Source organism: Pelodiscus sinensis, chromosome 1 (genome assembly GCF_052426305.1).
Source record: "Pelodiscus sinensis isolate ZL-2025 chromosome 1, ASM5242630v1, whole genome shotgun sequence".
NCBI classification, from domain to species: Eukaryota; Metazoa; Chordata; order Testudines; family Trionychidae; genus Pelodiscus; species Pelodiscus sinensis.
The window spans coordinates 4055192-4080989 of NC_143052.1; the positions used below are offsets into that span (position 1 = coordinate 4055192).

Sequence of the window (25798 nt, forward strand, 5' to 3'; positions counted from 1 at the left end):
CTTGAGATGGGGGAGACTGGGCCCCTAAACTCCAGCCCCTTCCCCTAGGCTCTCCTCCATGCTCTCAGACCGCAACTAACTAACCCTCTTCCAGCCCTGCCCCCCAGCCAGGGCAGCATCCACCTTCCTTTGTTCCTCTCCATGGGGGGTGTCTGGCCACTGGTTGCATAGTGACTCATCCTGTTTTGCTGGGTCGTGGTACCCACGGCAGCCAGTGGGGGTTACCCCAGAGCCAGCAGCATAGAAACCAGCCAGGTACCCCCACTACGTCACACAAGGTCCCTCACCAAAGGCTCTTAAGCAAAGGAAACTGTCATGGGATAGGAGGGCAGATCCTCTCCTGGACTGGTATCCGGTTAAAAGACAGGAAACAAAGGGGAGAAATAAATGGTCAGTTTTCAGAGTGGAGCGAGGTATCCAGTGGTGTCCCCCAGGGCTTCCCGAGTCCTATTCAACTTATTGATAAACGATCTGGAGAAAGGGGTAAATTATGAGGTGGCCAAATTTGCAGATGATACAAAGCTGCTCAAGATACTAGTTAAGAACAAAGCAGACTGTGAGGAGCGTCCAAAGGATCTCCTGAAACTCAGTGACTGGGCAGCACAATGACAGATGAAATTCAAAGCCGACAAGTGTGAAGTAGTGCACATTGGAAACCATCATCCCAGCTATCCCTATAACGTGATGGGGGTCTAATTTGGCTGTTCCCACTCAAGAGAGAGATCTTGCAGTCCGTGTGGAGAGTGCTCTGAAAACATCCAGGCTGTGTCTAGACTGGCAAGTTTTTCCACAAAATCAGAGGATTTTGCGGAAAAACTTGCCAGCTGTCTACACTGGCCGCTTGAATTTCCGGAAAAGCACTGACGATCTAATGTAAAATCATCAGTGCTTTTGCGGAAATACTATGCTGCTCCCGTTCGGGCAAAAGTCTTGTTCCGAAAGATTTTTGCGCAAAAGGGCCAGTGTAGACAGCATAGTATTGTTTTGCGCAAAAAAGCCCCGATTGCGAAAATGGCGATCGGGGCTTTTTTGCAGAAAACCACGTCTAGATTGGCCACGGACGCTTTTCCGCAAAAAGTGATTTTGCAGAAAAGCATCCTGCCAATCTACATGCGCTTTTCCGAAAATACTTTTAACGAAAAACTTTTCCATTAAAAGCATTTCCGGAAAATCATGCCAGTGTAGACGTAGCCCGCCTCCATGTGCGGCAGCGGGCAAAAAAGCAAACAACCTTGGGAATCATTAAGGAAGGGACCCATAGGAAAATACCGTATTGCCTCTGGGTAAATCCACGGTGCTGCCACGTCTCGAATACGGGGTGTAGATGTGGTTGCCGCATCTCACCAATGATACACTGGAACTGGAAAAGATTCAGAAGAGGGCAACAAAAATGACGAGGGGTTTGGAACAGCTGCCGCGTGAGGAGAGATGAATAAAACCCTAACCCGGCAGATTCACACAGCGAAGGGGTCCGGGTCCTCATACCAGCTCCCCTACCCTGGATGCCGGCCAGACTCCAGGGCAAAGCCACCCGTGCTTATGATGGGTCAGGGCAGTCACCCCGTGCGTTGGGGGGCCCCAAGGCAGCCTGAGGCATTACCTGGGGGCTCTGGCTAGTCCTCAGCTCTGCCACCTCCCGGCTGGTCACCCACTTCACTGAGGGGGCGGGATGTGGAAAAACCCAGCCTGCTCTGTTTCCCCGAGCCACACCGGGGGAGCCTCCATTCGGATAACGTGGGGTCCCCTTTGGGCGCTGCAGGGACCCAGAGGCGGAGCCGGGACGGAGCCATTTGTCCCCCTGAGGGCTACGGGGCCTGAGGAGCCTGCATGTCGCTCCCCCTTCCACCGGGGCGCCCCCTCATTGAATGGGCAAAGGGGGGTTCGCTCAGACTGTACCTGACTGCGGGGCTGGTGGGGAGAAGCCAGCGCCCTCTGCTGACAGCCTGAGAGAACTCCAGCGCCTGGCCCGTTCCTGCCTCCCGCCCAGTCCCTAAAACCAGCCAGCCTGGGGCTGGCCTTTGGGCTATGGGGCAGGAATCGATCCCCCTCCCTCCCGTCCCCCAGCGATCTGTGACAACCAGCCATTCCTCTCTCGTCCGGCCCACCCCTCTCCTCCTGCTCCCATCTCCACACGGACCCGGGATCCCCACAGCGGGGACGGAGTGAGCTGTTGTGGAAGCGTCAGGCCCCTCCAGCGCCGGGAGCCTGAGCCTGCAGAGCTTCAAGGCTCCATCCGGCTCAGCCTGGGACCTGCCCCCCCATGGCTAGCAGCTGCACCTGGCTAAGGCTGGCCCCTGGCCATGGGGCGGGGGGTATGCGAGGCAGGAGGAGGCTTTGCCTTCCCAAACCGCCAGCCTGGCCCCGCCCAGACTCCACCCCCAGAGCATCTACTGTCACCGTACCAGGGCGGAGCGTTACTGCCCCAAAGCGCCTGCCCTCCCCATGCTCCTGGCCCGGGGAGGCTGCGACCACCCGCCACCCACCCGCCCTAAAGTACTGGGTGGGGGGCTCACATGGGTCTGGGTCCTGAGCGAAAGGGCGGGGCTGGGGGCTTGCCTCCCCCACCTCTAACTTCACCCACCGCTCATGCCCACGGCTGTAACCAGAGAGGCCAGGAGCAGACACAGAAAGTGGATTTCACCGCAAGGCACCGTGGTCAGTGCTATGAAAGGGCCATCCAGGGGGGCAGGAAAGAGGAAGCCAGTCAGGCTAACGGGGGGAGAAGAGCCCAGCTGGCTGGGGACGATGGCCAAGGCAGAAGGGACACAAACATGGGGAGGGGGAGTGGTGCCCACGCACCAGACTAGCGGGCAGCTGGGAACGGAAGGAGAAAGGCAGGAGACTCGCAGGGGCTCAGTGCTCACCTGGGGGAATCGGGGTTTGCAAGGGGCTGGCCCAGACGGCAGGATGGGGCTGGGCGAGGGATCTGTCAGAACGGACCAGTGTTACCTGTCAGCCCTGTGCTCTTGGGGAGCCGGAGAGTGACACTCATGGAAAACCATCCCCTTCCCCCAGGCCTCTGCTTGAATCAGAGGCAAAGCCATGAAAAGGCCGGGGGAGACCCAGCTAACCCCTCCAGACAAGGGGAGTAGAATTAAGGAGACGCCCCGGCCTCATGTGCATTGACGCTAGAACAGAGAGACATCCCCATTGGCATACAGCATGGGGACCAGCTCTTCCAAAGCAGGAACCGCACTGAACTATGGGATACCGAAAGCAGAGACGCACGGCCTGATGGGAAATCTCAGCTCCAGATGCTAATGAACCCAGGCCTGCTCACACCCCAATTAGTCATTATCAGACCAATTCTAGTAACGGTCCTATTGACATCCAAATCCTGAAACTGCTTCTTTGCATTGTGAATTCCTTCAAGGAACATCCCCCCTAGCCAGGGGTGCTCAGTCTATTGTCTCACCTCCGTTAACCCTTAAACAAATCCAGTGTCTCTTCGAACCATTGTCCTGTCCCTGTACAAACTCCTACCCTTGCCCCAAGAACAACTGTTCTGATACCTGGATTTAAACTGTATCAGTTCCATTGAGGCTTCTTCATCTCCTGTCTGATCGTGCTGGGGGCTCTGCTCTGCTGGTCTCCTGCCCTCTGGCCCCCGGCTCCCATCAGCATCTGGGAACCCCGCTCAGTGCAAGTGGTGAGGTCTCTCTCTCTACATTTAGATCTATCTCTTCCCGCCCCCTCCCCCCAGCTACCTCTCTCTAGGCATAGCTTCCCGACCCTGCCCTAGGTAAACTGTTCATAGAATCATAGAATCATAGAATAATAGGACTGGAAGGGACCTCAAGAGGTCATCGAGTCCAGCCCCCCACCCTCAAGGCAGGACCAAGCTCCGTCTACACCATCCCTGACAGATGTCTATCTAACCTGTTCTTAAATATCTCCAGAGAGGGAGATTCCACCACCTCCCTTGGCAATTTATTCCAATATTTGACCACCCTGAGAGTTAGGAATTTTTTCCTAATGTCCAATCTAAACCTCCCCTGCTGCACTTTAAGCCCATTACTCCTTGTCCTGTCCTCAGAAACCAAGAGGAACAAATTTTCGCCTTCCTCCTTGTGACACCCTTTTAGATATTTGAAAACCGCTATCATGTCCCCCCTTAATCTTCTTTTTTCCAAACTAAACAAGCCCAGTTCATGAAGCCTGGCTTCATAGGTCATGTTCTCTAAACCTTTAATCATTCTTGTCGCTCTTCTCTGTACCCTTTCCAATTTCTCCACATCTTTCTTGAAATGTGGCGCCCAGAACTGGACACAGTACTCCAGCTGAGGCCTAACTAGTGCAGAGTAGAGCGGCAGAATGACTTCACGAGTTTTGCTTACAACACACCTGTTGATACAACCTAGACTCATATTTGCTTTTTTTGCAACAGCATCACACTGTTGACTCATATTCAACTTGTGGTCCACTATGACCCCTAGATCCCTTTCCGCCATGCTCCTTCCTAGACAGTCGCTTCCCATCTTGTATGTATGGAACTGGTTGTTCCTTCCTAAGTGGAGCACTTTGCATTTCTCTTTATTAAACCTCATCCTGTTTACCTCTGACCATTTCTCTAACTTGCTAAGGTCATTTTGAATTATGTCCCTATCCTCCAAAGAAGTTGCAACCCCACCCAGTTTGGTATCATCTGCAAACTTAATAAGCGTACTCTCTATCCCAATATCTACATCATTGATGAAGATATTGAACAGTACGGGTCCCAAAACAGACCCTTGAGGAACTCCACTTGTTATCCCTTTCCAGCAGGATTTAGCACCGTTAACAACAACTCTCTGACTACGGTTATCCAGCCAATTATGCACCCACCTTATCGTGGCCCTATCTAAGTTATATTTGCCTAGTTTGTCAATAAGAATATCATGCGAGACCGTATCAAATGCCTTACTAAAGTCTAGGTATATGACATCCACCGCTTCTCCCTTATCCACAAGGCTCGTTATCTTATCAAAGAAAGCTATCAGATTAGTTTGGCATGACTTATTCTTCACAAACACATGCTGGCTATTCGCTATCACTTTATTACCTTCCAAGTGTTTGCATATGATTTCCTTAATTATCTGCTCCATTATCTTCCCTGGGACAGACTTTAAACTGACCGGTCTGTAGTTTCCTGGGTTGTTCTTATTCCCCTTTTTATAGATGGGCACAAGATTTGCCCTTTTCCAGTCTTCTGGAATCTCCCCTGTCTGCCATGATTTTTCAAAGATCATAGCTAAAGGCTCAGATACCTCCTCTATCAGCTCCTTGAGTATCCTGGGATGCATTTCATCAGGATCATTTCATTTGGTGTCCTCTAGTCCTTATATTATGGGAACTAATGAATAACTTTTCTTTATTCACCCTCCCCACACCACTCATGATTTTATAGACCTCTATCATATCCCCCCTCAGTCTCCTCTTTTCCAAACTGAAAAGTCTAGTATACTTTACGTTACGTGTTACGCAGTTAACCCTCAGGGCCAGTGTAGGGGAAGCGGCGCAAGGCGTTGTCAACTACTTCGAAGGAGAATCGGCCCATTTCTTAGCAGAGAACTGGTTAGCACGGGGGCGTAGGCTGCACCGGCGCGGTGCTGGCTCTGAAGGGGTAAATCGCCCTCCGTGGGCCGGGGTGATGCTCCTCCGCTGGCCATGTTCCAGCTGGAGCCGGGATAGAAAAGGGGGCCTAGCGCAGGCCGGCACAGCCCAAGGGCGAGGCGGGGCACTGCTGGCTCCAGCACGAGCGACGACGCACCCGGACATGGGGGATAGCCAGACTGCAACATCCAGCAACACCCAGCCCCTGATGTCACGGCGGGTGGAGAACCTGTGGGACCCCCCTAGCTGGCTAACCTGAGCCCCCCGACCTAGCTGCCACAAACCCTGAGTCAGTGGCCTGCTGCTGCAGCCACTCTGGAGCCACGCAGCCCTAACGAGGGGGTGGCCATATTGACTCTGGCCACTAGGCTATATTACCCTGAGGTGTAGGGTGGCCAGCTGGACTCAGCCGCAGGGGGATAATGCCCTGCCCTGCCCCCAAAGACAGCAGACTGCCCCAGCCCCGTGCCACACACACGAATACAAACCAGTTCTGCAACTCTGAGGGATCACCGAAAGCGATTCGGTTCTCATGCCGACGTCCCCCTTGTGTGGCCGTTGGCATGCACTGAAATGCGGGTTTCCAACATCCATCTACCCTGGAGCAAAGCCCAGTGGCCCACCCCCCTCGGCGCTGCTTTCCGAGACGCTTTCTCGCGCCCCATGGTGCCACCGGACACACGTCGTGCGTCTCTCCCGGACTCTTCCTCGCCTGAGCAGAATGAAGGGTTGGAAAAGGCTGAGCGACCGCCGGAGTCTGCGTCTGGCACCAGCCACGCTGGGAAGACAGGACGCTGGGCGAGAGGGAGCCCTGGGGCTCTCACCGCTAGCAGTGCGCCAGCCCTGGGGGGGGCCCGGTTCCTGGGGAAGGAGAAATGCGTAGCAAGTATCCAAAGCGGCACAGGGATTGATGGGTGAGGGGGTCGCCGGGTGAGTCTGTAACTTTAAAAACAAGTGGCCCTGTGACCCCAGAGGGCCTGTCTGCACTGGGGAGTTATTTCGAAATCACGTGGTAGTGCAGACACAGCCTGAGGGACCACGGGACCACTGGCTGGCTTTAGGCACTGGAGTTCTCTCAGGCTGTCAGCAGAGGGCGCTGGCTTCTCCCCACCAGCCCCGCAGTCAGGTACAGCCCGTGCGAACCCCCCTTTGCCCATTCAATGAGGGGGCGCCCCGGTGGAAGGGGGAGCGACATGCAGGCTCCTCAGGCCCCGTAGCCCTCAGGGGGACAAATGGCTCCATCCCGGCTCCGCCTCTGGGTCCCTGCAGCGCCCAAAGGGGACCCCACGTTATCCGAATGGAGGCTCCCCCGGGATGTGCAGCTGGAGTAGCGCTGGCCCGTATCCAGACGGGTACAGGGACTGGGCCCCCCTCCCAGCTGGCAGACACAGCCCCACAGAGTCCATGAAGGGGAGAGGGAAAAAGGGAAAGAAGGACCCGGCTCGCCGAGCCAGCAGGGAGATGCCAACGCTGGATGTCAGCTGGATGGACAGGGTGGACAGGCCAGTGCAAGAGTCAAGGGCCCAGGGCCCAGGGCCCAGCCTCAGTGTGAGCTGGGGCTGTGGGGCAGAGCTAAGGGGAGAGCAGCAGCCAGAGCGGGGCTGGAAGCTGGGGCAGCCGAGAGCTAGGGCAGCCATAAGCTGGAGTACCGGGAGCTGGGGCAGCCGGGAGCTGGAGTACCGGGAGCTGGGGCAGCCTGGAGCTGGAGTACCGGGAGCTGGGGCAGCCGGGAGGTGGAGTACCGGGAGCTGGGGAAGCCGGGAACTGGAGTACCGGGAGCTGGGGCAGCCGGGAGCTGGAGTACCGGGAGCTGGGGCAGCCAGGACCTGGAGTACCGGGAGCTGGAGTACCAGGAGCTGGGGCAGCTGGGAGCTGGAATACCGGGAGCTGGGGCAGCCGGGAGCTGGAGTACCGGGAGCTGGGGCAGCCGGGAGCTGGAGTACCGGGAGCTGGGGCAGCCGGGAGCTGGAGTACCGGGAGCTGGGGCAGCCGGGAGCTGGAGTACCGGGAGCTGGGGCAGCAGGGATCTGGAGTACCGGGAGCTGGGGCAGCCGGGAGCTGGAGTACCGGGAGCTGGGGCAGCCGGGAGCTGGAGTACCGGGAGCTGGGGCAGCCGGGAGCTGGAGTACTGGAAGCTGGGGCAGCCGGGAGCTGGAGTACTGGGAGCTGGGGCAGCCGGGAGCTGGAGTACCGGGAGCTGGGGCAGCCGGGAGCTGGAGTACCGGGAGCTGGGGCAGCACAGACCAACCATGCCAAGGGGGGGCCAGGGCTGAGCTATAGCAAGGAGCTGAGGGGCCACAGAGGAAGGGGTGGACTCTGGCCGTGCCACGCAACGCTGGGGGGCTCTGAGCAGCAAGGGCCCAGCACAGCAAGAGGTCACTAGACAAGTGGCTGGCCCGGGGTGGGGACGGGGGAAGGGACATGACCCCACATGGGGAGGGGAGTTGTGCTGGGGTCATGTCACTGGAGCCTGAGGACGTGTGGACACCGTCTGAGCAGGGGTCGGACCCCTGGTGTCACCGCAGCGCAGCCAGGGCCGGGGCGGGAGGCCGGGGACGTGTGAGGAACAGTCGGTGAACTTCCGTTAGTGCCCGGAGATTATTTGGAATACGTGATGTTGGGTTTTATGTTAACGGAGAGGTCACTGGCTTTGCCCTGGGGTCTGGCCGGCATCCAGGGTAGGGGAGCTGGTGCGAGGACCCGGACCCTTTGGCTGTGTGAATCTGCCGGGTAAGGGTTTACGGCAGGACAGCGCCAGGGTTAGGCAAACTCTGTTGGGCACTTCGCTAAAGGGCCAGCTGCCATGCAGAGCCAGGGACACGCTGCTCCCCCCAGCTGAAAACAAGGGAGGTTCTGCCCCCCCCGGTTACGAATCCCTCTCTTGGGGGGGGGGGCGATCAGAGCACTCCGGGGTTCGTACAGAGCAGGGCTGAAGGACCGAGGGCCCAGTGAGGCCAGTATCCTTAGGGTAGTTTTATTCCGTATCTATGGCAACAGACAAGCGATGGAGAGGGCGCAATCTAGTCCATTCCCCTTCTCAGCTCCACTCGCACAAGCCTCCTTCTCGGGCGGCCAGAGGCTGGAGATCTGGCGGGGCACCGCGCTGCCTCGGCGTCTGTCCATCCGTCTCCAGTGACGCCCCGGCGCTGTCAAGGCCGTTCCCCACTCTGGCATGACAAAGGCAGACGTGGGAGCCTGCAAAAGGACCCCAAAACCGGATCTCTACAGGCTTTGGTACAAAAACTCCCCCCCACGATATTCGCTGCGACCACCGAAGTACTCCCAGCAAACCAGGGAAAAGATCACTTGGGAAAACTTCCTCCCTAAAACCTCAGGGGCACCTCAAGCTCCTTTCCCCCAAAGAGCTTGAAAAAAGAAAAGAGAAAACAAGCTGCCGTCTGTGGAAGCTGACTCCTTAGGCAGACAGGCAGACAGACTTCCCAGGACACAAAAATGAACCGATACCGATTACTTAGACAAGAGAAAACAAGCTTTTATTTTCAAAACAAAACTGCAGTTGCGAGCATAGTTGAGGTGGCAAGATGGTAAGAGCCACCAAATTGATACACTCAGACAAAATTCTCTGGGTTAACAAGCTTCATTGCAAAAGAGAAAAAACACTGTTAAACAAAGAAAAAAACATGGTTAATAGCACAGACCTCAGTTCCAAATTCCCAAACCAGAATACAATAAAACGTGACGGACTAGCTAAACGTTTCCTTACATACACGTGTAAGAAGTCCTTCTTGGGGACAGAAGTGTCTTTCTGTCTCCCTTAGTATCTGGAGAAACTGTTCTGCCTCAGCCTAGTTCGAACTACCTAGTTTGTGCCCCGTGTAGCCGCGCTGCACAGGGTTCGAACCAGCGGGGTTTTAAAAATGGCGGCGCCCTGCTTATGCAAATGAAGCCCGGGAAATTCAAATCCTGGGCTTCATTTGCAAGTGCGGTATGCCTACATTACCCCGCTAGTTCGAACTAGCGGGGTAGTGTAGACATACCCGGAGGGAAAAGATAAAAATTTCTTTGTTCCAGTTTGAAATCCCTACTTGCATTACTATCGGCTGACCAGATACCTGGCTAGGTAAGCCCCTTAGCCACGAGGCTACTGGTCAACTCTCCTGGTTATGACAGGCGCTAAGGACTCTTATACACTTCTAATCAGTATCTCTGTTGGGATGTGTCTACCCAGCACCCAGGACAAGCTACGCAAATTACATAGCTTATTTCGAAATAGCTTATGCGTGTGTCTCTGTGTTTGTGTCGCTGAGAGTCTGTTTGTATGTGTCTCTGTGTGCACGTCTGTCTGTGTGTGAATGAGTGTGTATGTGTGTGTGAGTATGAGTGTGTATCTGAGTGGGTGGGTGTGTGTACTGCATCAGTGAGGGAACTGTCCGCGTTGCTGGCTGCAGGCAGGGTGCACAGAGCCAGAGGCAGATCTCACCGGGGTGCACAGGGAGATGTGTTGCAGAGGGAACACACTGGGGTGGGGGAGGGTCCCAAGGCTGCTACTGCTGGAAGGGTGCCCGGGTGGTGGACCCTCCCGCGCTCTGCCACCGAGGCCCGACTGGCTCCTTCTCTCCCCCCACAGCCTCCCCTGCACTGCCCCTCCCCCAAGGACCACCCTGAGGCCTGGGCGATGGGGGGAGGGAGGAGGCAGACAGTTCAGAATAGCAGGGCGGGGGGGGAGAGGGAGCAAACTTGGGTCGGAGCAGGGGCCAGTGTGGGTGGGGCCCTGGGGAGGAGGCTAGGCGGGGGTGGGGCCTTGAGGTGGGGCAGGGGGCAGTGTGGGTGGGGCCCTGGGGAGGAGGCTAGGCGGGAGTGGGGCCTTCGGGTGGAGCAGGGGGCAGTGTGGGTGGGCCCCTGGGGAGGAGGCTAGGCGGGGGTGGGGCCTTGGGGTGGAGCAGGGGCCAGTGTGGGTGGGGCCCTGGGGAGGAGGCTAGGCGGGGGTGGGGCCTTGGGGTGGAGCAGGGGCCAGTGTGGGTGGGGCCCTGGGGAGGAGGCTGAGCGGGGGTGGGGCCTTGGGGTGGAGCAGGGGGCAGTGTGGGTGAGGCCCTGGGGAGGAGGCTAGGCGGGGGTGGGGCCTTGGGGTGGAGCAGGGGGCAGTGTGGGTGGGGTCCTGGGGAGGAGGCTGAGCGGGGTGGGGCCTTGGGGTGGAGCAGGGGGCAGTGTGGGTGAGGCCCTGGGGAGGAGGCTAGGCGGGGGTGGGGCTTTGGGGTGGAGCAGGGGGCAGTGTGGGTGGGGCCCTGGGGAGGAGGCTGAGCGGGGTGGGGCCTTGGAGAGGAGCAGGGGGCAGTGTGAGGAGGTGTCTCCAAATGCAGGAGTCCCGCGCTGCTGGTGGATTCTCCCATTTTCACTACATCTCCAGTCTCCAGGTCCGGCCATGAGAGGTGCACTTCTTGTAGTTGGGACTTGTGTTCCGTTCCAGGACATGCTGTATGGCTGCAGCCTCGGTGGTCTGGGAGCGCTGCCGGAATACGTCTGCCACCTCTTGCAGCCTATTTCTCAGTGCTGTTTTCTCCCAGGGGTTGCTTGCGATGGCAAAACCGGCTTTGTAAATCTCAGCTGCCTCGGGCAGGGACTCCCGCGTGTAGAGGAGAAAGTCCCCCCAGTGAAGGTAGACGGCCTGCTGGCACCTCTTGCTGAGGGTGGACACCTCGCTCAGGAGGTTGAGGTAAATCTCCTCTTGATACTCAGGTGTCTTTTGTCCGAGCATTTCAGCTAGCGCCAGCTTTGCAGACACAAAGGCGGGATCTTTCTGCACAGCCATCTTGAAGGCCTCTGTAGCCGCTGCCAAGATTTCTTCTCTCCTACCCGTGTCGGCCACCACCAGCTTTTCCTTGTAGCAACAACCCAGGTCATAGTGAAGGAGGTGATAAGTGGGGTCCAGAGAGATTGCTCGCTCTAGAATAGCAATTGTTTCTTCTAGGAACTCTCCTTGAAAGAACTTGGCTGCATTTCTCAGGACCTCGGGGTCCCGGCTATTCCGAACAACATCTTCGACCAGGGCTTCTGCCTGGGGTCTATCCCACCTCTGAAGGATCTTGGCTAAATACATCTTAGCTTCATAGTTTTGCGGCTCTTCCTGGATAATGGCGCTCAACTTCTTTTTGGCATCTGACTTGTATTCAAAATCATGTGAGTGGAACCATGAAGCAAAGGCTGCGATTGCCGACCCAGCAAGAAATTCCCCATTGGCTTCGTCTTCTGCCAATGCCCTTTGGAAACACTTTGAGGCCTCTTGGCCGTTGCGGAAGCCGGTTGCCAGGAGAGACCAGCCTTTGTGTGCGTGGACCTCAGGGATCAGAGCTGCGTACGGCGAGCGGCTGTTCAGGGAGCGGCAGATCTGGCTCACCTGGTCCAGGTAACGCTCCACCACGTCGTAATGGGCCAGGTGATAGTAGATCCAGGCGTAGTTCCCGTAAATGACCAGGGCCTGGCGGGGGATGTTACCTGGGTGATCTCTGGCCAGGAACTCTTCAGCTTTCTTAAGGCTTTGCAGAGCGTCCTCATATCGCCCTTGCAGGTGGCAGAGATAAGCCTGCAGGGCCAGCAACGCGGCCTGGTTCGGGTAGGGAGTGTGGGCAATCCTCAGAGCCACCGTTAGGAGGAGGTGAACGGCGTCCACCTTGTCCCTGATTTCAAAGTCCCAGGTGAAGTGGCACTGGAGGGCCTGCAGCTTCTCCTTCAGCGGCAGGGAGCTGCAGAGAGAGGGGGAACCAGACACCGTTGAATGAATGAATTTCCCCAGCACACTAAGGTCGTGGGGTGGGGACTATGGAGGGACGAGGTCTCTGTCTGCTTAAGAGCCAATTGCAAAGTGCAGACCTGGCGCGGAGCTCGGAGGGCCGTGTCTGATGCCCCCTCCGCCGGGCGTGGGGCCTTTGTGGATGGGCTTCCCCCAACCTTTGTGGAATCCACTTAGCACTTCCTGTGTCCCACAAAGCCCCCCTGCAAAGCGACCCGACTCCCTGCAGCCCAGGCAGTGTGTGGTGAGCTCCGCGCGGGTAGTCGGGAGAATTTCTCCTGGGGAAGGAACCGCTTACAAGGGTGACAGTGAAGTGACTGGTTTCAATGCCCCTCCACCCCAGAGCTGGAGATGGGAACATTGCACGTTTTTTGGCTGTACCTCGGTTGGTTGTGCCATTCGCCGTTAGGGCTGAAGATATTTGACTTATTGCAATATCGGACGCACGTTCATCAAAGCCAAAATGTACACCAGGAGCGCAGGTTTGGACGTGTGCCACCGTAGCACCCAAGGTATTAACACAGAGACGTTCCCAGCTGCCGCAGCAGGAATTCCGCCCCGACTCGCGCCGTGCGGCAGGACCCGTTCCCAGCCCCAGCCACAAGAACAGACCCTGGCCCCCTCCCGCCCATGTGGAAGCCCCCGCCACCGGAGTAGTTGTCCGTCCTGCCATGCGGCTGTGACAGGTCCTGGCCCCCCGCCCCAGTGGCTCCCTCATCACAGCAAATCAGCCAGCCCCGCCTGCTGTACAGGTTCTGCTGCGCGGCTGTCCAGAGGAGGTGGCGGGGGAAGAATGTTTTGTGCGCGGTGGCGCACGGATCCACCTTAGCGGGAGCTGTGACCAGGAGGTTCATTTTGGCTTTGACTCCCATGCGTCAAGGGAGGAGGCTTTAAAATGGGTATGGCGGGGGCAGGTGACCAGAGCCCCCAGCTAAGTCATGAACACAGAGAGCTGGAGGACACGTCACAAGCTGGTGGGAGCAGGGAGACAAGACGGAAGTGGGGGGCAAAATCGAATCAGCATCTCAGTTGGGTGTCTCCTAACACCAGGCGGGCGGGAGGACGCAGGAAGGACGGGAAAGGCTGCTAAACAAACCTGGTGGCAGCTTCGCTGCCATCACCCCGGCTTGGGCGATAGGAGCCACTGGTCACGGCCCTGCAGACACCCCAACCCCACACCCTTGTGCCTGGCTACACACACACAGACACCCCACCCCCACCTAAACACACAGATCATTTCAACCCTCCCTCCCCCAAGCCTGGCCAGATACTCAGACCCCCCTGCTGGACAGACAGCTCCCCCCGCCCGCTCTGTCTGGACACAGAGCCCTTCTCTGCACCCCCCCCCCCAGCTGGACACCCAGCAGCCCCCCCTCCCACTCTCCTCTCTGCTCGGTCCCATGCTCAGCCAAGGAGTCAGCGCGCCCGGGCCGGTGTAACGACAAAAAATGGTGCAGGAGTGTTATGATGCTGCAGTGAGATGGGGGTTTGGCCCCAACTGGGGGCTTGTTGGCCTGGCTTCATTTTGAAATAAAATATTCTGTCAAACTCCAAAGGTTTTAGCATTGTCTCAATATATGAGAGGGGTGAGGAACCTGTTTTGAGTCAAGGGTCGCTGACCCACAGAAAAGTCAGTTGGGGCCACACAAGTGAGATGCAAAAAAAAAAAAAAAAAAACCAAAACCCAGCAACCCTCCAAAAAACCCCAAGCCTCACTACTGTGGTCCCAAATGTGCTGTGCGGGCAGGGGACAGAGTGAAAGTGGGGGCTGGGGAGAGGGTGCTGCTGGTGGAAGGATGCTGGGTCAGGTGGCAGGGTGCTGGGGTCAGGGACATAGTCCTGCTGGGCAGTAGGGTGACTGGGAGGGTGCTGGGAAAAGGATCAGGGTGCTGCTGGGTGCTAGTGTAGATGGCAGGGTGCTGGGGCCAGGGATAGGGTGGTGCTGAGTCCTGGGGTGTGAGGCAGGGTGCTGGGGCCAGGGACAGGGTGGTGCTGAGTCCTGGGGTGTGAGGCAGGGTGCTGGGGCCAAGGACAGGGTGGTGCTGAGTCCTGGGGTGTGAGGCAGGGTGCTGGGGCCAGGGACAGGGTGGTGCTGAGTCCTGGGGTGTGAGGCAGGGTGCTGGGGCCAGGGACAGGGTGGTGCTGAGTCCTGGGGTGTGAGGCAGGGTGCTGGGGCCAGGGACAGGGTGGTGCTGAGTCCTGGGGTGTGAGGCAGGGTGCTGGGGCCAGGGACAGGGTGGTGCTGAGTCCTGGGGTGTGAGGCAGGGTGCTGGGGCCAGGGACAGGGTGGTGCTGAGTCCTGGGGTGTGAGGCAGGGTGCTGGGGCCAGGGACAGGGTGGTGCTGAGTCCTGGGGTGTGAGGCAGGGTGCTGGGGCCAAGGACAGGGTGGTGCTGAGTCCTGGGGTGTGAGGCAGGGTGCTGGGGCCAGGGACAGGGTGGTGCTGAGTCCTGGGGTGTGAGGCAGGGTGCTGGGGCCAGGGACAGGGTGGTGCTGAGTCCTGGGGTGTGAGGCAGGGTGCTGGGGCCAGGGACAGGGTGGTGCTGAGTCCTGGGGTGTGAGGCAGGGTGCTGGGGCCAGGGACAGGGTGGTGCTGAGTCCTGGGGTGTGAGGCAGGGTGCTGGGGCCAAGGACAGGGTGGTGCTGAGTCCTGGGGTGTGAGGCAGGGTGCTGGGGCCAAGGACAGGGTGGAGCTAGGTGCTAGGGTGGATGGCAGGGCTGCCAAGGAACAGGATAGGGATGGGGTGCAGGATCTGGGAGGGAGGTGGGGGGTGGACAGAGGCAAGGTCTGGGTGGTAGGTAGGGTGCAGAAGCAGGCTGGATGTAGGGTGTCTGGCCAGGGGGAGGGAGCAGGAGCAGATTGGGGGAGGGTGTCTGGCTACGAGGGAGGGTGCAAGGAGGGGACTTGGGTAGGAGTTGGACCTCCCTGATCTGGCACCTTCTGGACCTGACTGGTCCCAGATGAGGGATTTTTGGACCAGGCGAGGTCATTTCAGGGCTCCTGGTCCCCCCCCTTTTGCCCCACTAGGCTTCTTTGCACCTCTATCCCCTGCAACCCAACTGAGCTGCCCACCCCTGCTGGTTCCCTGCACCGCCCCCCCCAAAACCACCCCCCACAATCCAAGGGAGTGCAGCACCAGTTCCCCGCAGCCCCTCCCAGCCCAGCTGAGCTGCCCATCGGTTCCGTATGCCCGCCCCCATCCACCTCAGCCCAGCTGAGCCCTGCTCTGGTTCCCTGCATGCCTCCCCCACAGCACAGCTGAGCCCCGTTTCCCTGCACCTCCCCCAAACCCCGCAAAATTTCAGAGCCAAGCGTTGATTCCCTGTCCCTTCCTCCCCTTGAGTCTAGCCCCGGTTCCCGGCACCTCCCTCCTCCTGCAGCCAAACTGAGCTCTGAGCTCCACACACACACACCCCACCCCACCGCCCAGCCCAGCTCCCCGGACCTCCCCATTCTGCAACCCAGCTGAGCTCAATTTCCCTGCACCTCCCCCCAAACCATGCAGACATGCTGAGCCAGCTGATTCCCTGCCTCTGCCTCCCTCCCCCCCTTGCCTGTGTCTACACTGGTGTGATCTTGCACCAAAGTGGCCGCTCTTGCGCATAAACTTGCTGCCTGTCTACACTGGCCCGGTGTTCTTGCACAAGTACACTGCCGTTCACATGTATGAAATCAGGGCTTCTTGCACAAGAACTATGATGCTCCCGCTCAGGAATAAGCCCTCTTGTGCAACTGTTCTGAACGCAAGGGGGTCAGCCGAACCTCGAGACCGAGCGGATGTGTGACGGAGTGACGACTCCCCTTATTCCGTGAGCTGCTGATAAGATCTGACACTCTAGACCCAGCAGACCCCTTCTTTGGTGTATGTAGATTTAGTTTCCTATAAGCCACTGAACGGACAGGGTGCAGACTGCCTGTCTGTTCTCAAGAGGTGTGAAACCAATTGTCCCTCATAAGTAAGCCTGTAACTTTGTACATATGATTCTTTTCAGGAAAATAAAAGCTTTTTTGCTTGCTGGAACAGTAACTGGCCAGCCAACACCTTGTGCTAAGGAAAAGCATTATAGCTTCGCACATTAAGCCTGATCTGTGGTACAAGAGGGAAACTGAGGCATGCCACTGTTGGGGAGGGCTAGCAACTCAGAGGTAATTCAAGCGAGTGGAAGGTCACGAGTACCGATGAAGCGCTCTTGTTTTCGGAAAGTTGCAGCTCACTCGCCCACGGAAGTGGTAAGGAACTAGCTGTAACCGGTTCCCCTAGCAGATCTTAGGCAGTATTTTAAGTTATAATGAGCCACCCCGACAGGGGTAGAAATGTTTTCTTGTCTTTCAGATCATCAAAAAGCGCTGGTGCCAGCTGAAGAAAAACAACCAACAAAAAAACATGGTTCTGTGTCATGACATAGTAAGTTTGTGTTCTGTCCAAGTTGGTCTTGTGTGTCTTAATTGTAATACGTATTGCAAATATTGTTGTGTGTAGGATATTGTTTTAACGAAAGGATAATTTGAGTAAAGCAGAAGCATCAATTTAAACCAACAAAATTAATAATTGGGCCCAATCAATTGGCAACTCTAAACTTAGTGAATTGACAACTTTAAAATTCAGTGAAAGGATAATAGTTTGGTAATTGTTTAGGCCAGGAGAATGTTAACAACGTCTCCACAGGTGAACAAAAAAGGAACTGGAAGGAAGCAAGGAGTGCATCACGTGAACAGAGGACTGGGAGTGGGGTACCAGCCCTCTCCCCCACTGGATTGGTTTTGCTTTAATGGCTACACAAATGAAATATTTAGCTTCTGTAAATTTGCACACCAACCATAAAAGTGGTTTGGCCAGAGATAATAAGAAATCTATTAGAAACAACACAGGCAAGTGGGACATCAGCATATTTAAGTAAAGATGCCCACAACAATGAGGGAACTAGTAACCCACCATTGCAATAACAGCTACTTGCCCTGTTACTCATTGGTGCCTGATGCCTTAAAAGGCCTCAAGAATTATGGAATTGCATGGGTTAACAATTAAACATCTATCAGAGGGGTCGCCGTGTTAGTCTGAATCGGCAAAAGCGACGAGGAGTCCTGTGGCACCTTAGAGACTAACCGAAGTGTAGGAGCATAAGCTTTCGTGGGCAAAGACCCACTTCGTCAGATGCATGATAATAACTCGAACTCAGGAACCAATCCTTGCAACAAACCTCAGTGCCAACTCTGCCCACATATATACACCAGCAACACCATCACAGGACCTAACCAGATCAGCCATACTGTCACTGGTACATTCTCCTGCACATCCACTAACGTAATATATGCCATCATGTGCCGACAATGCCCCACTGCTATATACATCGGCCAAACTGGGCAGTCCCTACGTAAAAGAATCAATGGACACAAATCTGATATTAGGAATGGCAACATACAAAAACCTGTAGGGGAACACTTCAATCTTCCTGGACACACAATTGCAGATTGTGTCCGTCCACTTACCCTTCCCTAGCTCCTTTTCTTGATGTACAAAATAAAGGACAATTGTGTTCAAAAATGGAATCTGTCTTTATTGAACAAAACTGGGGGAGACTGGGAAAAGGAGGTGGGAGAGGGGAAGAGAGAGGCTGGGAGAGGGGAGGGCAACTACAATGATCAGTGGTTGGGAACAGGTCCCAGATGAAGAGAGGCTAAATAGAGTGGGACTTTTCAGCTTAGAAAAGAGGAGACTGAGGGGGAACAGGATAGAGGTCTCTAAAAGCAGGAGTTGGGTGCAGAGGGTGCATACAGAAAAGTTCTTCATTAGTTCCCATAAAGAAGGACTAGAGGACACCAAAGGAAAGGAATGGGTAGCAGGCTTCAAACTAGTAACAGAAAGTTCTTCTTCACAAACCAAAGAGTCAACCTGTGGAACTCCTTGCTGCAGGAGGCTGTGAAGGCTAGAACTAGAACAGAGTTTAAAGGGAAGTGAGATCAAGTCGTGGAGGTTGGGTCCATGGAGTGGTATTAGCCAGGGGGTAGAAATGGTGTCCCTGGCCTCTGTTTGTGGAAGGCTGGAGAGGGATGGCACGAGACAAATGGCTTGGTCACTGTCTTCGGTCCATCCCCTCCAGGGTCCCTAGGGTTGGCCGTTGTCGGCAGACAGGCTACTGGGCTAGATGGACCTTTGGTCTGACCCAGGACGGCCATTGTAAGCTCGGGGCTCAGGGTCGGGGGTCTCAGTGGACCACCTTGATTTTCATGCACACCTGCTCCTGGGTGGCCAGGCTGGCAGCTCTCCTGCCCTAGACGGCCAGTTTCCTGCGCCTAGTGCGGAGGTCGTGGATGAGGTCCATGATGTCCGCACTAGACCAGGCGGGTGCCCGCATCTTGCGGTCCCGGGCAAGCTCCCGGGAGCCGCCAGCCTGGTCCCGGGAAGAGGGGGAGGTCTGGGGGGCATCGGGTGGGTGGCTTGATCCGTGCCGGGTGCAGGGTCTGCTGGCTGGGTGCTGGCAGGCTTGCACCTGGCAGGGGCACCGTAGCCAGCCCGTGCCCCTTTAAGGGGTCCAGGGCCGGGAGGGGGGCAGAAGAGTTTCCCTGGTGTTGGCCAGAGTGGCCACCAGGGAAACCTGGGGAGGGCTAGCCTCCCACTAGTTCGAATTAAGGGGCTACACAGCCCTTAATTCGAAGTAGTAAGTTCGAACTAGGCTTAATCCTCGTAGAATGAGGTTCACCTAGTTCGAACTAAGCGCTCCGTTAGTTCAAATTAAGTTCGAACTAGCGGAGCGCTAGTGTAGCGCCTATCAAAGTTAGTTCGAACTAACGGACGTTAGTTCGAACTAACTTTGTAGTGTAGACATACCCCTAGGCTGTGTCTACACTGGCATCCCTTCCGGAAAAGGGATGCTAATGTAGCACTTTGGAATAGGCAAATCTGCGGGGGATTTAAATATCCCCCCGCGGTATTTGCATTAACATGGCTGCCGCTTTTTTCCGGCTTGGGGATAAGCCGGAGAAAAGCGTCAGTCTACACGTGATTCTCTGGAAAATAATTCCTTTTCCGGAGGATCTCTTATTCCTACTTGAAAGTAGGAATAAGAGATCCTCCGGAAAAGGGCTTATTTTCCAGAGGATCGCGTCTAGACTGGCGCTTTTCTCTGGCTTATCCCCAAGCCGGAAAAAAGCGGCAGCCTTGTAAATGCAAATACCGCGGGGGATATTTAAATCCCCCGCGGAATCTGCAATTCCGAAGTCTACATTAGCATCCCTTTTCCGGAAAGGGGTGCCAATGTAGACACAGCCATAGTGAATATTTGTGAGTCAACTTCTACACACAAGCAACCACTGTGAACGTGGGACACTAAGGGCTGGATTCACAGCCAAGATAAATGCAGCAAAGGCAATCCTCATTGCTGGATCAAAGGCAAAGGAATTGTTGAAAACAGGACAGGAAATCAGTTATAGAATCATAGAATTATAGGACTGGAAGGGACCTCGAGAGGTCATCGAGTCCAGCCCCCCGCCCTCAAGGCAGGACCAAGCACTGTCTACACCATCCCTGACAGATGTCTATCTAACCTGTTCTTAAATATCTCCAGAGAGGGAGATTCCACCACCTCCCTTGGCAATTTATTCCAATATTTGACCACCCAGGCAGTTAGGAATTTTTTCCTAATGTCCAATCTAAACCTCCCCTGCTGCACTTTAAGCCCATTACTCCTTGTCCTGTCCTCAGAAACCAAGAGGAACAAATTTTCTCCTTCCTCCTTGTGACACCCTTTTAGATATTTGAAAACCGCTATCATGTCCCCCCTTAATCTTCTTTTTTCCAAACTAAACAAGCCCAGTTCATGAAGCCTGGCTTCATAGGTCATGTTCTCTAGACCTTTAATCATTCTTGTCGCTCTTCTCTGTACCCTTTCCAATTTCTCCACATCTTTCTTGAAATGTGGCGCCCAGAACTGGAAGTCACATGACCCAACAAAATAAACTTGTGCTATTAAAAAAAAAAAAGGTAGAATTAAAAACTGCTAATTACAAATCGAAGTACAAAAACCATAGCAAGTGCTATAATAGAAACACAGATGGAATTCCTAAAACCAACAACAACTACTTACTTAAAATCTGTGGATGAGCATTAGCTATTAAAATAAAAAATAAACAGCATTGCACAGTGATAATACAGATAAATGACAAAGTGTTCAGAGTAATAAGAGTAATAGAAATAACATTTTCAAAAGAGCAAAACTATAATTAAAATGGATTACAAGAAGAGAGCGCAATTCAGGGAATCACATCAGCCGATAAAACACATTTGTGAACTGTTATGAGACTTCATGTATGTGGAAGCAGGCTCTTTGCTGGCCAGGCCTCTCGTGCGTATTGCCATCCAAGCAAAAGGTCAACTTCCCCTTGATGAAAACCCTTACACTATGTAACTTAAAGATCAGCGACAAACAGGAACCAAAACCAGACCTGAAATGTTCATGTAAAGTTCGTGCTGGTTGTGCTGACTGTGCTGTGCCCGATAAGGCAGAAAAGGAAAAACAGGAAACCAACCTCACCCCCTTACTCCTGTCACTTAGCAGACCCTGTCTGCTAGCCTAGCACAAAAAGCGTGCAAAAGCTCTCTCTAAAAAACAGCTACCCCTCCTATATCAAACTGAGGAATCCCGAATAAACATTGGATGGCGGAATATGAGCCAGGTCCGGGGACTGATCACCCGAGGGCCACCTTCCGCTCACCGAACCAAACGAGTTCCTGTAGAGCGTAACGTATCCCAAACGTAACGAAAACCAAATATGTTGTTGTGGTAGTTTGTGTCTGTTAAATGTAAGTATTGTTATCTGAAATTGTTTCAAGGTATTGTTAAGTAGTAGTGTTCAAAGTTTTAGGTAAATGATTAGTCTTATAAGTAAGACTGATATAAATGTAACTGTTAATCCCTGGTCCCTTGTTAACAACTATTAAGATTTAGAAAAGCCTCAGGGAATTTTCTTTACTGTATTGCATTTTGCTTATTGGACAGTCTAATAATTATTTGGTGCCTACGTATGTAAGAAACTGATCAATCATAATTTATACGTAGAAGCCCTTTAATAAAAGTTTCAAAGATATTTGGTAATAGTTTGTCTGTTTCTGCGCCTCCCTGGGACTAGCCACATTTCTGAACCTTTTACTTTAAACCGCAATGTAGAGATATAGTGAGAAGAGACTCTTAAATATTCAAAATGTGTGACACAGTTTGAGGGAATGTAGGTAAATTATTTCACCGCACCAAGTCTCCTGGAGCAGTAAAGTAGCACCACGGACAGCAGGGAATACAGTCAGTTCCGGGTTTACAATGGTGCCAATGGCACTGTGGCACCAGGCTCACCAGGCACCATTATGGACCCCTCTAACCCATCCTACAGCCGGGTCTGGCCACTTGCCTTCTATCAGGGCTGGCTATTGTGGATGGGGGTCAGGGTGTGGGAGAGTAGGTCTCTAGAGGCGGGGGGGTCCTGGGCAGTGAGGGGATGGGGGGTGCTCGGCAGTGGGGAAGGTTTGCATGTTTTGGGGTGCTGGGGAGTGGGGCTTTTGGGGGGCACTGGGGCTGGGGAGATCTGTGTGTGTTGGGGGCTGTGCAGTGGGGCAGATCTATGTGTCGAGGCGCTGGGACATGTGGGGGGGTCAGTGTGGGGCACTGTGCAGTTGTGGTGGGCACTGGGCAGTGAAGGGATCTGGGGGGGGAATGCTGGGCGTAGCGGTGTGTGGGAGGGCATAGGGATTTGTGGGGGTCTCTGGGTGGTGTGGCACTGGGTGTAGGGGGTCAGAGGGGTAGCATGGTGCAGCATGGGCCCGCCCCCAAGGGGAAGAAGCACAGCGCAGGGCCAGGCAGACCAGTGTGCGTCTGGCAGCTGCCACTTTGTAAACAGTGCCCTTGTAGCGGGCTGGATGGGGCAGGGCTGTCCCTGCCTGCCATGACCCGTCTCCCGGGGGCCCACAAATATGTTTAGCCCCGGGTCCATGAAAGGTTAACCTGGCCCTGTGTGGGGCGCAGGCTCTGGGACGGAGTTTGGGTGCAGGAGGGGTGCAGGCTAGGGGGAGTTTGGGTGAGGGCTCAGACCTGGGGCAGGAGATTGTGGTACAGGAGGGGTGTGGCTGTGTGGGCTCGGGGAGGGAGTTGAGCACACGATGGAAGAGAAAGGAGCGGCAGTGACATAGGAACGGAGAGAAGACTCTTCAATACTCCAAAGGCGAGTGGCAGTTTGCGGGAGGGGCTGTTGGTACAATAGGTCACAGCATTCAGACTCCCGGCTGTAACGGCAGGTCGTCCTGCAGCGCTTGTGTGGGATAGCGAGCAGCTGCGGTGTCTAAGCGCTGAGGTTGTGTCTAGACTGGCAAGTTTTTCTGCAAAAGCAGCTGCTTTTCTGGAAAAACTTGCCAGCTGTCTACACTGGCCGCTTGAATTTCCGCAAGAGCACTGACTCCTACTGTCTGAAATCAGCGCTGCTTGCGGAAATACGAGGCTGCTCCCGGTCGGGCACAAGTCCTTTTGCGCAAAGGGCCAGTGTAGACAGCTCAGATTTGTTTTGCGCAAAAAAGCCCCGATGGCAAAAATGGCGATCGTGGCGTTTTTGCGGAAAAGCGCGTCTATTGGCCACGGACGCTTATCCGCAAACAGTGCTTTTGTGGAAAAGCGTCCTGCCGATCTAGACGCGCTTTTCCGAAAATGCTTTTAACGGAAACCTTTTCTGTTAAAAGCATTTGCGGAAAATCAAGCCAGTGTAGACGTAGCCTGACAGTCAGGGAGTTGGGAGGCCCCTGCCTTTAAGGACACCCCCAGGAACCCGCCTCTGGTCCGGGGCTGACTTGCAGCATCCTGCGAGGAGACCGAGAAAAGCCTTGGTCCCCCTCGTACCCCACTAGGTCCAAGCACAGCAGGTGGCTCACCCCGCGGGGTCACTGCTCCCCCCTCCCTAAATGGGGGTTTTGTCCCCGCACAGGGTCTGGCAGTGCCCCCCCCGATTTAACCCCGGCTACCCCCCCATTCCTCCCCTTCAGCCCCTCTTCTGCCGCTCCCCACAGGCGCTTGATCCCCCAGCCAGCACATTTCTGCCCCCTGCTCAGACCCTGACACCCCCCGCTGCAATTCGCCCCCCTTCACCCTTTTAAACCCCTCCCAGGAGGAGGCAGCAAACCCTGCAGCGGCCACAGTGAAGGCGACGGAGCCGGCTCAGCTCGGGTGCGTAGGCTCAGTGCACCCAAAGGGGCAAATCTGGAGAGGTCGCTTTTTCTGTCGCTCAGGCTCGCTCGGCTGCTCCCCTCGGAAGCCGGGCCCCGCCCCTCTGCCCCCGACCACCTCCCCGGGCTGCTGCGGGCTCCGAGCGCGGGGGCGGCTGGTCCCAGCTCCGGGCCGGGCGTTACAGGAGTCCCGGGCTCCCGCCGCCTCCTCCCCTGCCCTGCCCCGGGCCACAGCGCTGCGGGGCCGGAGAGAGCCCGGGTCCCCCCCAGCCAGGGTGCAGGGCAGCGGGGGGGCGGTGACAGGCTGGGGAGATCCCCGCCCCAGACACGTTTGTGTGTAAAACATCGGGGGGGGCTGCCCTGGGGGCTGAAGGGGGAAGGCAGGAATGACCCGGGGGGGGGAATCAGAGGGTGCCAGCTGGCGGGGGGGAGGGGGCAGGGGCAGGCAGAGGGTGCCAGCTGGTGGGGGGGGCAGACAACAGGTCCCAAATGGCGGGGGGGGGGCAGGCAGAGGGTCCCAGCTGGCGGGGGGGCAGGCAGAGGGTCCCAGCTGGCGGGGGGGGCAGGCAGAGGGTCGCAGCTGGCGGGGGGGGGCAGGCAGAGGTTGCCAGCAGGCGGGGGGGGGGGGGCAGGCAGAGGGTCCCAGCTGGCGGGGGGGGCAGGCAGAGGGTCCCAGCAGGGCGAGCCCGCGGGCTGGGCCGGGGGAGGCGAAGGAGCCAGGGGGCCCGGATCGCCGGCCCAGGGCGCTGGGCGCTGGGGATGCTCCGCCCGGGGGTTCGGGGAAGCCTCCGCCGCCAGCGCCCGGCCCTACCTCGCTGTGCGCAGCCCGGGGCCAGGGCTCCTCTCCCAGCGCCGCATCCTGTCTGGGCTCCGGACTGCCCCTGCCCGGCCGCGGCGCCCTTTATACGCCCCCCCCCCCCCCCGCCCCTTCCCGGGGAGGGGGAGTCAGCAAAGGGAAAGCGAGCGGAAAGCGGGGAAAGGAAAGTGAAACTCCGCGTTCCGCTCGGCTGTCACCCTGCCTGGGCTGTCGGCTGCAGCCCCGCTCTGTGTGTGTGTGTGTGTGTGTGTGTGTGTGTGTGTGTATCTGTGCGTGCCTGCCTGTCTCTTCTATTTCCTGTGTGTGTGTGTGTGTGTGTGTGTGTGTGTGTGTGTGCGCGCGCGCGCGCGCCTGTCTCTTCTATTTCCTAGTTGCAGCGATAGTCTCTTTAATGTTTTCTTAATAGGCTTCATGTTGTATACTCTGTCAAATTATTCTGAAGTAGAAATACATTTCGATTCTTGTGGTTATGAATATCTGAAGATGGTTTAATTAGTATTGTAGAAATAGATTTAGACTTTCATGGTTATTATTTTGTTTTTCGTTCTAAAGTAAATATTGTCATATACTACAGTGAAAGAACATCATAACTTGTTTTTAAAAAGAATTCTGTTTGTAACCTTGGGTATGTCTACACTACAGCACTAATTCGAACTAACTTAGTTCGAATTAGTTAATTCGAACTAAGCTAATTCGAACTAACTCGTCTAGAACTAAAAACTAGTTCGAATTAGCGTTTTGCTAATTCGAACTAGCATGTCCACATTAAGTGGACTCTGAACAGGGCTTAAGGATGGCCGGAAGCAGTGCCGGCAGGGCATCAGAGGAGGACTTAGAGCGTGGAGATGCTGTCTCAGGCTAGCCGTGGGCTGCGCTTAAAGGGTCCCAACCCCCACCCCAGACAGACAGTTCTCAGGGTGCCCCGCTTGCAAAGCAGTCCTGGCTTGGAGTGCCCGGAGTACCCACACTGGGCACATCACAGCACTCGGCCATCAGCCCGGCTGCACTTGCCGCAGGCTGCCATCTGGGGAGAGGGGGTAATCGGGGGGGCTGCAGGAGAGCTTCCACCCCCAGAAGCCCGCAGAGCCAGCCCAGTCCTCCCCATCGGGGGCTCGTACCCCATTCCTCCCTCACCTCCTTCCACTTACCCTTCCCTAGCCCCTCTTCTTATTGATGTACAAAATAAAGATAACGTTTCTTCCAACATTGACTCTGTCTTTATTGAACAAAACTGGGGGAGACTGGGAAAAGGAGGTGGGAGAGGGGAAGAGAAAGGCTGGGAGAAGGGAGGGCAACTAACATGATCAGGGGTTGGGAACAGGTCCCAGATGAGGAGAGGCTACAGAGACTGGGACTGTTCAACTTAGAAAAGAGGAGACGGAGTGGGGACAGGATAGAGGTCTCTAAAAGCAGGGGTTGGGTGGAGAGGGTGCATTCAGAAAAGTTCTTCATG

At 55.7% G+C, this 25798-nt stretch overlaps 1 protein-coding gene across 1 annotated transcript; it reads right to left on the reverse strand.

The window, feature by feature from the left end:
• Positions 1–9065: 9065 nt before the first annotated feature.
• On the reverse strand, positions 9066–24470 carry LOC106731656 (interferon-induced protein with tetratricopeptide repeats 5-like). The gene is made up of 2 exons (XM_089777900.1): positions 24340–24470; positions 9066–12290 (listed from the first exon to the last, which is right to left on the reverse strand). Exons 1-2 carry the CDS (start codon positions 24384–24386, stop codon positions 10946–10948), a joined length of 1392 nt encoding a protein of 463 aa, XP_089634026.1. The 5' UTR covers positions 24387–24470; the 3' UTR covers positions 9066–10945.
• Between the last annotated feature and the right edge of the window lie 1328 nt (positions 24471–25798).